This window comes from Trachinotus anak, unplaced genomic scaffold, assembly GCF_046630095.1.
Source record: "Trachinotus anak isolate AG129_WGS33_773 ecotype Australia unplaced genomic scaffold, CSIRO_AGI_Tana_v1 ptg000012l, whole genome shotgun sequence".
Taxonomy (NCBI): Eukaryota; Metazoa; Chordata; class Actinopteri; order Carangiformes; family Carangidae; genus Trachinotus; species Trachinotus anak.
Window position 1 is genome coordinate 22,107,913 of NW_027273863.1, and position 13,684 is coordinate 22,121,596.

Genomic DNA, 13,684 nt, shown 5'->3' on the forward strand with positions numbered 1-13,684 from the left:
AACAGTGTGGTGATCCAGGGTAATGTCCCAGAAGGGACTGGAAGCAACTGTACAGAGCTAAGACAAATCACATCAATCCAAATCAATTCAGACAGAGACAGTGTTCAAGAGAAACTAAAAGATCAGCACCAAAGAGCATTGCGTTCTTGACAAAAACCAAAATAGGAGATGCATTGCAAGGTCTTACTCTATCCATCTATACCACCATCTATCTCTATCCACCTTTCTGTATCTCTCTGTATCTATCTATGTCAATTCATATCCATCTGTATATATACATATCTGTCTATCAATATCAATCCATCCATTCATCCATGCAAAGATTTAATTGGGCATACTAAAAAAAATTTGCATGTGCTTAGAAAAACTTTCAATGTTCAATATCTGTCATTTAGCACAATCTGTTGCCCTGCTGTGTGTTCAGGACCCCTGCTCCCTTCTAGAGACACTAAATTAGAGAGATGTGTGCTGCAGTGCTCATGGGGGAGGAGACATAATCGCATTCTCCCCTGGGTACTGTGGGAATAATTGTTCAGCCAGACGCTGGGATGTCAGTGCTTATCACCTGAACCATAAATAAAAACAGACACAACACAGGAGCTTGACAGCAGGTTTACAGACATGAAATGTCTTGACTGTAGGTTCACTACAGCTGATTATCACACCCAGGTTAATGAGTGGACCTGTTGGAGGGTAAGCCTTATGGTGAGTCCTGTTTCTTCTCTTTACCTCAACCTCGCCTGATTTCTGATAGCAAGTGTACTTCAGACAAGACTGTGCAAAAAAAACAACATTAACAACATTAACTGTTTAATCAAACTGCGAAAAACAACCCACGTTTACATTCAGTACCAGAGCAGCATACACAGTCCAGTAGTGTGACTCTCAAGCATGAAGCATAGCAAGAGGTTTCTTATCAATAGTCAACGTAGGATTTCTAACCATGACAGCAATCTTTCACCTATTATAACCTTAATAAAAGAGGTACAGATGTCAACCTTGTTGTTCACCACAGGGGCCGAAGATCACCTTGTTGCTGACCAGCACAGAACCCAACTTTTACTAATGATTCTTTAGACCTTCCTCTCTCTCACACCAAATAGATATTTCTGACAAATACAAATCAAACCCATGAACACACCCCAACATACACAAACACTCCACTCAGTAAATCTGAACTTTGGAGGGGAATAACAGACAATCTAGCTGAGTTTGGTCAGGTTCTAGGACCTCTGGGTACTGGTCATCACTATTTATACATGGTTTCAGTGCAGCTTTTTGCTTTTGCACTGGTTTTGAGTCACCTTCTGTTTGTGGCAGTGAAAAGTACCATTCATTGTTAAATCTGCAAGGAGGTGTTCTTGAACATTAGGAAGAAAACAAGTTCAGCAATTAACTTGAAAAGGGGAAAAAAGTCTGAAGATCAAGTGCCACGTCAAACCTAGTTTACCTATCAAGTTACTTGCCAAAAATGTCTTTACAGAGGAATAATCCAGATTAAGATAATGTTTAAAACACAGAAACATTAGAGATAAAATGCAAAGTTGGAGGTTAGAGTTGAGTTGGACATAGTACTGACTTAGAACTTCTTCAGCACCATAAGATATTGAGGAAATGTGGTCCAGTTATTTGTCCACATACATTTTTGCTCAGGGCCAGAAGAGATATAACTTGATGGAAGTGTACAATTTGTTCTCTTCTACCAAATCCTTGCCTGAAGCACTAAAGTCAACCAGAGGCAGAGTTGAGTCTGAAGTCACAGTGAGGGAGGTCTAGCACCCTCAGGCTAATCACAACAGGACGTGGGTTATTGTAATGCCTAGCAAGGCTGTTCATTTCAAAAGCAGAGGCTCAGGATAAGAGCATTTTAATAAAACCTGGGCTAGTGGACATGAAAAGAAAGCACAGTGAAAAGCTTCTCTTCATTAATTGACACTTGTGGGTCCATTAAATACTTGCAATAGCCCAGTGTAATTTCTCTCGATCACAGCACTCAATGCAGTGAGGTTCAAAAGCGATCATGGGAGTTAATTATGTTCAAAAGAGTGCCGCAGTTTCATCACACGGGACTGTGGTGAGGATTAATGGCAGGCGTCGCAGAAAAATCCAATAGAAGAGTGATTAGCATTCCTTGGAGATAGTCGAAGATTCGGTGCATTGCTTGATAATCAGAGCGCATTACTCTGCCTCAGCTTGACACACAACATGTAATTTCATCCCAAAGGGACAGTAGATTCATCACAGTACAAGGGGGTGAATCATTTTTAGGAGAATTATTACGAAAAGGTCTCATTGTCCTTGAACCACATGTGTCAGTACCTTGGAAAAAATAAAAAATAAAATAATGATACATCTCAGTACCACTACAACCTATTGTATTCTTTTGAAGTTATTGTGCTTGTTTAGTGTGACCTTAAACATAATCAGCTGACAATAATAGCCAAATAACGATGTCAATATCCTGACCCTCGATATGTTTGCCTTGTTAAAATGATTGATAGTTTGCAACAGCCTGAGGTCGGTGACACTCAGGGCAACTTTGGAGTCAATCTAATGTGCAACAGAGACAAGGGAATTCCCCATTAGTGTTAATATTACACATGGCTCTTGTTATCAGGTAACATTATCACATAATCTGTCACAAACTAACCTCAAACCGCTAAACACTCCTCTATGTTCACCAGCAAGCTGCTAACTTTCTCTGCCATTTGATGCTGGGTAAGGAGCACACAGTGGGTTTAAAGAGCTGGAGAGAAGCCTGAGAGAGAAGATTAAAATAACACTGCACTGGTTTTTGGTTCTTAAAATCACAAATATATCCTTTTATGGATATCAACACTTCAAATAAAAGATCAGAAAAGTGTAAAATATGGGACCACACATATTTAAGAATAGTGGAGGGCAGATACTGACTGAGACACAGATCCTCATGCTTGGAGAGCATTTATAGTATGTGCTCTTACATAGAGAGTCTACAGACTTACAGCAGCCATCATGTTTAGCCAAAAGTTACACAGAATTACACCTCATCAAACCTGGCAGGATGGCTAGTTACCAAAAAACTGTCTGCTGCCTACTTGAGCAGGTGTGACTGTCTAGTATTTGGGCTAAGTAAAGAAAACAAAACAAAATCCAAAAATGTAACACCAAGTAAAATCTAGCACTATAGTTTGGACCAAATGAAACTTGTAAGTGTGATCACACTTCTTTTTTTTTCCTGTTGCAAAAATAGCCTGTGGTTCACACCTCTGTATGTAGCTATACCGTTGTCACTGAGGAGGAGTGTAAGATGGACCACAATTACGGTTGGACGATACAGCAATTAAAATGACTCACAGGCAGGTTTGGCATGTGTAACAGATGAGGCCTTTGATTCATCCCTCTTCAGGAGCAAGCATCACCCAGCATCAGACCAGCAACACACAAGTTCTTAAAATGGCACCTTTTTATACTGTGTATTGGCTAATGACCTCAGGAGACTCCACTCACAGGGATCCAGTGCCTGCTCACATATTAACACACCTTTCTTTTCTTACAACTACACACACACACACATATCCTCACACCCCCATACACACATTCACCTCCTCGCTACCAAACGAAACAAAACCCCACATTACATCTACTACAATAAAATACACATCTCTAAACCACCCCACACCAATTTACACTTGGTTACCCCCGGAACTATAAAACATGGGGTCCATTGTCTGGGGAAGCCTTTTGCCTGAACACCCTGCTGACAAAGACTGGTGAGTAGTTAACACACTTTATGCTCCCTCATTGCACCTTCATACAATTATTTCACATACTACACATTACATCAATCATTACATTCTTTTGGCTCAACTCTAAGCTCATTGTTTTATTCCTTAAAACATGGCTGCACATTTACTCCCATGTCCCTCTCTTTCAGGTGGAGCTGCATGGCCTACACAGCACCTGCCAGCCAATCACAATGAAAAAGGACAATAAATATGGAGACAAATATTCCAATCATCAATAGTGCAAAGTCTAGCCATACAAATGTGCAAAATGCAATGTTATCAAATGTATTGTGCAAATCTTCAATAAAGTGCTGTTGCTCCTATTAAAGTGCTTGTGCAGTTATTGAAGTGCATGTGTTTCCATACCCCTAACAGTCAAAAGTGCATGGTGCCATATTTACAAAGTCAGGTGATGAAGCGCTCTTCGTCACAAGGAGTTTGGGTTGTTTTGTAACTCTTTACTTCATAAGGCAACCAGCAACACAAATTGTTGCCTTGAGTGCAATTCGTGACTCAGAAATTGCCTGCATTAGCACATCTGCATACAAAGTAGAAATGTATCATCTGCTGTGTGCTCCTAACGCCAATTTACACTCAGATGAGACAACAAACACTTGTGCGTCTGTTTCAGTAGACCTTTGGCTTAGAGCAAAGTCATGACACCTCACTTGTCTCCTCCTGGCAGCATTTTACACACACACACACACACACACACACACACAGACACACACACACACACACTGCCCTTTACCTACTGTTATTGCACACTGCAAATGACAAGCTCAGTAAGATACCGATGCTGTACATCTAATCCTCCAAGTTTATTTCAAGATAATATCAGTCAAATTTTCTCACTGCACTGGTGGACAATTGTTCCCAAGATAAAACTGAGGGGAGGGATTATGGCTCAGCCTCAGCCTGTCTGTTTATCAGCTGAATGCTGTTGATTGGATTTTAATGAAAATTTGCGGAATACAAGCTCAGCTCAGGCATCTTCTAAATTATGGTAAACAACAGTTTGTGTGTGTGTAACTCATTGTGTGTTAGATAAAATATCTTAGATGCCACCTTTTGCACTGAGAGTAAACCTGCCTCATCCCAACCCTTGACATCTCTAGAGCTCAAATAAACACATACCATCACACAATTGTTTTTCTCATTAGGTGGTTTAGACCAAACCAGAGTTATAAGGAGAGGTTGATCTACTCTGCCAAAATCAATGACAATACATTTTATAGACTGCTCTGACATCGGAAGTATCACAAGCCTCCACACAATGAAAAAAAAAAAAAAAACACTCAAACATTCCACTGTGCTTCCCCTACCTTGAATAAAGGCAGTACCTTGTTAACATGGTTATCCACCATGTTTATGATGAGGCACAGGCTGAGGCTGTCAATCATTTTTGTCACACGGCAACAGGTTTAAAGTAGGCCAACAATTGTACCTGCATTTATACCACTAAAATCACCAAAACATGATTCAGAGAAGAAAGAAACATGTAAGTAATGATTAAAACCATAATTATGTTTTCCAGCTTAAACAGAAATGATGTAAATTGAAAAAACGTATGCCTTGATAGGACACTGACACCAGAAAGTATAACCATTTAGGTGTCATGACAGAACAAAGCATTACTTGCCATGCTATCTGGGCATAACTCATCTTTAATCCAGTTTGGTTTTTAATCAACCATACTTGGCCTAAACAAAGCAAAACTCACAACAAAACCACCTGGCTGAATAAAGGCCATATCTGGTTGCAGAGAAATGGCCCCGATCGGGCCCATATACTACCTGCAACCTCATAAAACATGCACTTGCACAAACAAGCATCCCGTACAGACTCCATCCATTTGCTAGCTCAGGTCTCCAGAGTGTTGGTGTTTTTTGATGCACCGGGCGTCGCTGATAGCACTCGGGCATCCAGCCTGCCCCTCCCATTGGGTGTTGAAGCATTCCATTGCTCCGCCCCATCTTAAGCTCCAGGCTGATTTTATTTCAATTAATTAGCATAAATGTATGCGTGTGAGTCCTCAGCACACCACCCCACAATGATCTAGTATGCAAATGTTAATTAGAAATTGATGTATTGCAGGAGGGTTTAAAGTAATGACATCCCAGGGGGGAGACGTTCACCATAAAATGCAGTAATCCTCACTGACAGTGTAGCCTCTGTAGCACAATGTGTCTAGAAATGCGCCTCAAAGCCAAAATTGTCTGCCACACATAACGCACATAAACTGTTGAGATAAACAGGAGGAGAATGTTAAGAATTGATCAGAGTAAATTTGGAGAGGAACATATTCTGAATTACTGGGTGTTATTTCTCTGACTTCAAAAGGGCTGGAAACACTTGTTTGAAGGAGCTGTGAAAGCAAGTCAGTCAGTGTTTTCTTTATGGGCTGTCTCACTGAGGGTGCGTGGATGTTGTTTGCTGTCTTGATGTGACACCTTTTGAGATCACTAGAGGGAGTGTGCACGGGACAGTTACTGTAAATGAGATGAATCATTGTGTACCAACAAACTGCATTTCTATCATGAGGTGAGACGACTATTCGGCACACAGTTTGCAGATGAATGAGCAAAAGGGAATTAAAAATAAACTTCCAACATATTTGTCGTCCTAAAACAAAGAAATTCTTTGACTGAAAAAGCTGAATCCTCTCTGTGAGAGCTAGATCAAGGAAGCAACAGGTTTAAGGTAACTGCTGTAGAAACTGTTCATGGAATAGCTGCAGATAATGTAATAAAATGGGCACAAACATACTAACATCTGGCTGTTATTCAAAGTCATAACAGAAGTGGAGATGGCTGGTGGAGGCCTACAACCATGAGGCATTAATTCAAGTTAGTTTTATTGTTTATTTGTTACACTGTTAGCTTCTGTCTTAGTTCAAAGATGTGGGGTGTTAAGTTAAAGGCATGAAAATGGTCTCATTTAAAAGGGAAAAAACATATGATCACAATAATGCATGGATGGCTGGTTATTTACACTCTTGATGTATGAAAGCCTGAGGCTGGGAAAAGACCCGAGTCTCTTTGGAAACAATACGATCAAGAACTGGGTTGAAGAAATGACAGAAAAACACATTTCCCTGAAATAGGAACATTCCACTTGTCAGGAGGGAAACCCATGAAAACAACACACAGTGACTCTTTGTTTGAACACATGGTGATGATGTGTTCATGATCACTGAACTTAAGTGGGGATAGAAGGTTAGGAGGGTAATGTACACAAATACAGCACAAAACACTCTTCATTAGGCTTCTGTAGAGTGATTATTTCCTCGCTGCCTTGCTCAGATCGAGTCGCATTCCTTCAATATGGAGCACCAAATGTCTCACGCTGCATTTCCTGCACAAAATTTCCATAACACAAAATGTATATTTCATGGCACGGAATGCATTATGTGCACAAAATACACCGTGGGGCGCCAAGTATCACTTTCAATGCCATGTAATGAATTTCTTGCAACAAAATGAAGAAAATGAACTGGTAATAATTATAATATAATTACCATATCATTTCCATATTAATTCATAACACTTGGGATGCAATGCACTTTGATGACACACTTCATGTTATTTTTGTGGCACAAAATGTACTTAGCTCAATGTGCTGCAAATGACATTTGGCACTTTCCCACACAGCAAAGAAGACTGTCCACTGCGACTTGAACCCACAGTGATTTTCTCTATTTGCATAAGATGACATTTTAAAATCAGGTGTTTAAACTTTAATTTTCAAAGCAATGGAGGTGAGTGGTGTTTATTTTGTGCTGGGATTACTGAAAAATTACATTTCAAAGATAATGTATTATATTAACTACATGCATGCATTTGGACACAATATGCAACACGTTCTCCAATCAATACAACCATATATAAGTTGTTTATCACATTTGATATGACACAGGTGCTATATTTCTGAATTAGGGCCACTGATGGCAGCAGGTGACAAGACGCACAAACTGTAAAACTCAGTTCATGGCTCATGGTTCGTTTAGGTTGGATGACCTTCATCGTCAAGGTCAAAACAAGTGGCTCATAGTTAAAAAAACAGCATTGGTTTGGTTTGAATCAGAATATAAATAGCAGTCACTCATGGTGAAGTCCAGTGTTTTGTCCACTCATCCATCCACTCCAACCTCCTCCCTACACAGACTTTGTTGCTCTTTCACAACTTCATCTGACTTCCTCCTTTGCTCCTGTCATACTGACAACAGCTAGAGCTAGCTAGCAAGAGGAATTTGTCACTTGAACACGAAAATGGCGATTTGGGGCCTTTTCTGAAAAGACTGCAGCCGTATCACGACTGCTAGATGATGCTTAACAATAAAACATAACTATGGGTTGTAATAAGCTGCTTCCACCAACCACCTATGGGAGGACAGTCTCGAATATGTGTCTTTCTGTGATCATGTCCATCATGTCCCAAAGTGGCACAAGTATTAGTAATATGTGAAGTTGGCATATTTATGTACATCTTGAAAAGATATGTTGTGTATTTTGACAGTATACACACCAGTGTCTCTGCAAATGCATCTAACTTTATGTCAACAACATATATGTGTGTCCACTTCTCTTTACCCCGGTGCATTTGACATGACAACTACTAGTCTTTAAGACCGAAGGGCCTTGAAATGGTTTTACTGTCAGCACAGAGTGAAAGAGTGAAAGACAGGGGATGAATGGCAGTGAAAGACAGCGTTAATATAGTGACGGACAGAGTAAAAGACAAAGGGTGTGGCAGGGTGAACGAAAAGGGGAAAAAAAAAACGTAAATAAAATGATGATGATGGAGCAAAAGAGCACAGCTTTGTGTGCATGTGAGCCCAAGAGAGCAGTATGAATACGTGGATATGTGTTCATGTTCATGTTTACATGTGACTGTGTCAGAGACTGACAGCTAGAACAGACAAATCGAGCCATGGAGTAAGGAAAGAGTGATGGAGGATTGAGAGGGCTTTTCTCATTCCTCATCACTGAATGCAACAACAGCAGCTGTTCAACCATCAAGCCACGTCTTTATAAAGATAGAGTGAACCATAACTATTTATTAATGTAGTTAAACGCTAGCACAAATACAGCAGAGCACAGAGAGTCATCAGAGCAATGGCCAGCGTCCCTCAAAAGCTCAATGACTTATGAGACAATAAGATATTGAGATACTACGACTGCAGAGCTGGAGACAGCAGCATGTGTCTCATCCATCAAAATAGTGGGTGTACAGAGAGACATAAACCATTAAGTGTCATCGTTCAAAGTAAATGTCATGTCGTTGGTTTCTGTAGAAGCAATAACACGAGCCTGTTGTCAAACTATTAATGGGAAGACACGTGACAATACATTGCTTGCACAAGAAGAGACTCAAAGATGGACTGTGTTAAAGAGAATGGTTTTAGATGTTTGGAGTATGAAGACAGTGACCCTCACAGTCAGTGGGGTTTCACTGGTGGACAGATAAATTATACACAGCAGACAAACTGTGATATCTCTAATTAACTGTGGAATATTTTATGTTAAAATCAACCTGTTTCCTCAGACTAAGCAGCAAAGAGGAGCTGTATAAGAGGAAAGCATCCATCTGCCTCTAATTAAGACTCTGCAGATTCACCTCGTCTTCCAAGTTAGATACTGAGAAACAAAAGATTTGAGTTTTAAGTATTTTGCCTCCACTGACCCCGTCCTGACAGGTCGGGAAACATGAACACGCTCTATGACATAAATATCCATTTACATTTAGCCACATCAGGAGCACTGGGTGGATCAGACAGTGATAAAAAAGGTTTAAATACAACCAAGAAGCAGTAGAGACGGATTAAAATCTGATTGCTTAAAGTGTGATTTCTCACAGAGGAGGCGTTCAAGCATTATAGCCTGATCGTGAAAAGGTCTTAACGCATCCATCTCTTCAAGTAATCTTTACATCTACCAAGTGTGTGTGCACTGTGGAATGAGACTCTACAGGTTCTTATGGGCTGCTGAGGTGAGACTAAAATGTCACTGTGTTTCTCTGTCGCATTAAAGCATGTGTTTGTATTAGCTTATGGTTTTTATTAAGCTAAACTATTATTGGTGTACCTAAACTGCTAAAACATACAAACTGATATTCTTCTACTGGGTTTTTTTTTTGGCAAATATCATTCGTTTCAGGTGCATTATTACCACCCTCAGGACTAGAGGAACACAATTAGAGTCATGATCTTGCCAGCAGAGAAGATCAAACAAAAGTGTATTGAATTGCATTTGGATCCAGATACAAGAGACGAGAAGTAAATGGGGCTTTATAAAGTTTTTTTAAGAAGCAAAAGCTACATTTAAAATAACTTTTTGAGCAGTTTTATGATACAGGAGGCATAAATAAAATCACTGAGGATGTCATCACAAATTCAGAGAGATACTGGTAATACTGGTCATGCTTTTACTTTTGATATTAATAAACATATAAAGATTTAATAAACGTGTCTAAATTAATGACATGATATCTGGCACAAAGCACATTCATGTTTTGGATGTTATATGTGTTCATAGGTCTTTAAACATCATAAAGAGGCAGTAAACACTGAAAATATGACCTTATAAGTGAAAGTTATTGAAACACACACCTTTATAAAACACACCTCTCACACAGAAAAGGTCAAACACTTTTATCATCTTACTTGTGAGTGTTCTTTACTCTGAAACCTTTATCCACCTCTACATCTTCTGTCAGAAGTTTGACATTTTTTTAACATCCAAACAGAATATATTTGTGGTGATCTAACTCTTTTTTCCAAGTCATAACCAAAGGTCACGCCAAGAGCACCACGTACAGTAAAAACTTTATGAAAGAGAGACATTAAAAGTCCAACACCCTCCACTCTGGCATGACATTTTGCTCAAACGCTTCATCAAATGCGGCAGAAATTGCATGAAACCTTCATGGAGAAGCACAAGCCATTCTCTCACAGAGGACATGTCCACTGAGAGAGAATCAGGCCATTGAGAGGCGCAGATCAAGGAAGAGAACACTTCCCTGCCACATGGGGGACTTAATCAGGACAGCTTTTTGAGACTGTGATCCATCTCTGGAGAACGGAGGATAGCAGGGTTTGAACCTTTGATGTCCCTGCCAATGGACTATCTGTATATTTTCCTTGGTGATAAATGAGCTAATAAGCATGTAATGACACTGGCCTGACAGTGGGATACGCAGCAGATGTTTTCTTAATTCTTTATTTGCTTTAGTTAGATTATTGGTGGTGCAGGCCAAGAACATGAAGCTTGCAAAAAGTGGAGCAGAATTTTCTTAGCGTGTGGAATTTCTGAATCACTTTATCTTAAGCAGACAAGATGAATTTTCAGTGGTGAGGCATGCTCCTGAAATTCATGGTACTGTAAATAAAACCTTACCTGATACAGATGCTTGGAGGATATTTGTTGTTGTGCATCAGTTGAGCACATCACGACCCCTCAGTGCTTGTCAAAAAATGTTCATCCACGTTGATTTCATCCTTTGAAATAGTTACAACAGATGAAATCATTCAATGGATGTAGCCAACAGAAAGCTTCCGGCTGTTTTACACACCCATAGACATAATGATAAGAGTTTGCAAAATCTATGCTGATTAAATGAAGACATGCATTAAAATTAGATGAAACATTAGGTCTTTCTCAATCCACCAGCTGAACATAACCTTTGTATCCATAGCTAACTTTTTAGATTCTGTGCCAAGAATCTCTTTCTTTTTTTTTCTCTCAAATTGAATGTCGGACATCTTGAAAGAATCTTTTCACATTTAGCAGTGACCCTGAAAACCATCCTCCATCTGTGTAACACCACTCAGCCAAATGGTAGTACCTGGAGACCAAAAATGATAGCTATGCCAGCAAGTCTGAGTCATGTTGAAATCAGTTTCACGTTCCACATTCTGTGCTGCTCCCATATAATATAAAGAGACCCTTTCAGAAAGACTGTCTTTGGGGCTTCTTCTCTGTAAATGTCATCCTTCTTCAGACGTCACTCTGAAAATGTCACCCCGCTACCCTTTTCATTAGCTCACTAGCTCTCTTCTCGATTATACACCATTTTCCATTAGAGGGATCGCACACCCTGGGCGAGGTGCTTTTTTTTGAGCTGCACATACTGAAGTGTGATAGCAAGGCTGACAGGTTGGATGTTCTGGATGTTCTGTTGCTCTGTGCTACGGTTTGATGTTGTTTGCTCAGCCGTGGTCACCTGTTATTGAAGATTCTCCACACTTTCCCACGCTGCCCTGCTGCAAAGGAGTGGAGGCTTCAGCAAGCAGTCTACATGTCTGTAGAAGGAAAGAGATGCAATTTAGGTGTTTATGCTTCCTTGAAGTGGAAGTTTTGAAGGTTATGGCACGTGGTGGTTGACTTCAATGAACTCTGGACATTTGAAATATGCTTAAAAGCAGCAAGAAAATTGTTTTTTTTATTTATTACCTTCGTGGAAAATGTGTTTGGGCCAGAAATAGTGAAAGTTTGTTCTCTCCATCTTCCACAGACATATAACACAAATATAAATAATACAAAACCTATTACTACCTAAATAATATATATACTTTATAATTATTTATACATAAAGTTCACTGACTTATAACTTACATTTATGTAATGTATTGAGTAGGAGCAAAATTGATATTCAGTCAATGTGCAGCTAAAAATTGTCACTTGAAAATAATATCCAATACTATATTTAAAATACAAAGCAGACAAATTAAATGATAAGGCTGATGATATTCAATACTTTTTCATTGTCAGCTAATCCTATGAAAAGACCAAAACCAATTAAGTATTGCCTATGTAGCCAAAGCCTGGTATGTTATTCCTCTGCGTCATGGAGCTTCATTGACTAATTCACAAAACTGCCCTCAGGACGATGGTACAGAGCTGCAATAGCAACCAAGAACATTTACACAAAGTCCTTCATACCAAATACATAAGCATCAAAATCTCATAAGCATCAGTTACACTGGAATCATGTCCATTATTGTTCTTTGTGTTGTACGTGTTATGCTAATTTTATTTTTGTATTCATTGTTTGTGAGTTACAATGATATGCTGTAAGCCGTCTGTGAAGCCAAAGGCAAATTTACATATCTATGGAAAATGAAGATTATTATTATTATTATTATTGTTGTGCAGAAACTATTAAAAACACATTAGAGAACCACACTGTTACACTTTGTGAAATTCCTTCATTACCATGAACACACACACTGTCCTGCTGCCAGAAATACTCACTAGAACACCAAATGAGTATTACTCTACAACCGAAAATAGTCCAACAGATGCATAATTTATTGTTTGTTAGTTAATTTGCTAAAAAAAAGTACAGTTCACAGCTCTTTAAAGGGACTACTATGCCATTTTTTTTTCCAAAATCAAATGCCACGCAACAATTGGCCAGTTGTGTGCAGGTGGGGTTTGAACTTGAGCTCTTACACATTGCGTTTAATTTTTACACACTAAACACTACTACTTCCATCATTTTTGTAAGTACAACTTCAACAACACATGGGCTTTCAAGATGGGACAGAAAGTCTGCACTATGTGGGATTTATTGACAATAAGAAAAACACAGAACAAAACCAGCCTTTTCCTTCAAACTGAAATAAGAAATAAAACACTACCAGCCTCCATACACCCAAAATATTACACATAGTGTGACGAATTCAAGGCCATTTCATTTCAAAATCAAAGTCTGGTTTTCTAACACACTCTCAAATGAAGGTCCAGTAGTACTGGAGGCCTTACAATGTAACGTGGATGGATATCAATGAGCAGAACGCCTTTGAATCTTCATTGAATACAAATCACTTCTTATGTGTTCACATGTCCAATGGCATCTTCCTCTTCATGCAGAGTTTTTCACATGTTGGCGCCCCGCTCTCTGTCATTAGTAAA

At 39.3% G+C, this 13,684-nt stretch overlaps 1 protein-coding gene across 5 annotated transcripts in view; it reads right to left on the reverse strand.

Annotated features, from left to right (window-relative positions):
• Positions 1-13,684, reverse strand: part of LOC139629823 (neuropilin-1a-like) — a 177,891-nt gene that overhangs the window by 117,112 nt on the left and 47,095 nt on the right. For 2 of the 5 annotated variants that reach the window (XM_071492705.1, XM_071492704.1), the window contains one exon: positions 11,991-12,069. The exons of 2 other annotated variants lie outside the window; for them this stretch is intronic. In XM_071492705.1, coding sequence (XP_071348806.1) covers positions 11,991-12,069 — 79 coding nt within the window. Of the gene's footprint in view, positions 1-11,164; positions 11,266-11,990; positions 12,070-13,684 lie in introns of all 5 variants that reach the window. One more of the 5 variants, XM_071492708.1, reaches the window with a different exon arrangement.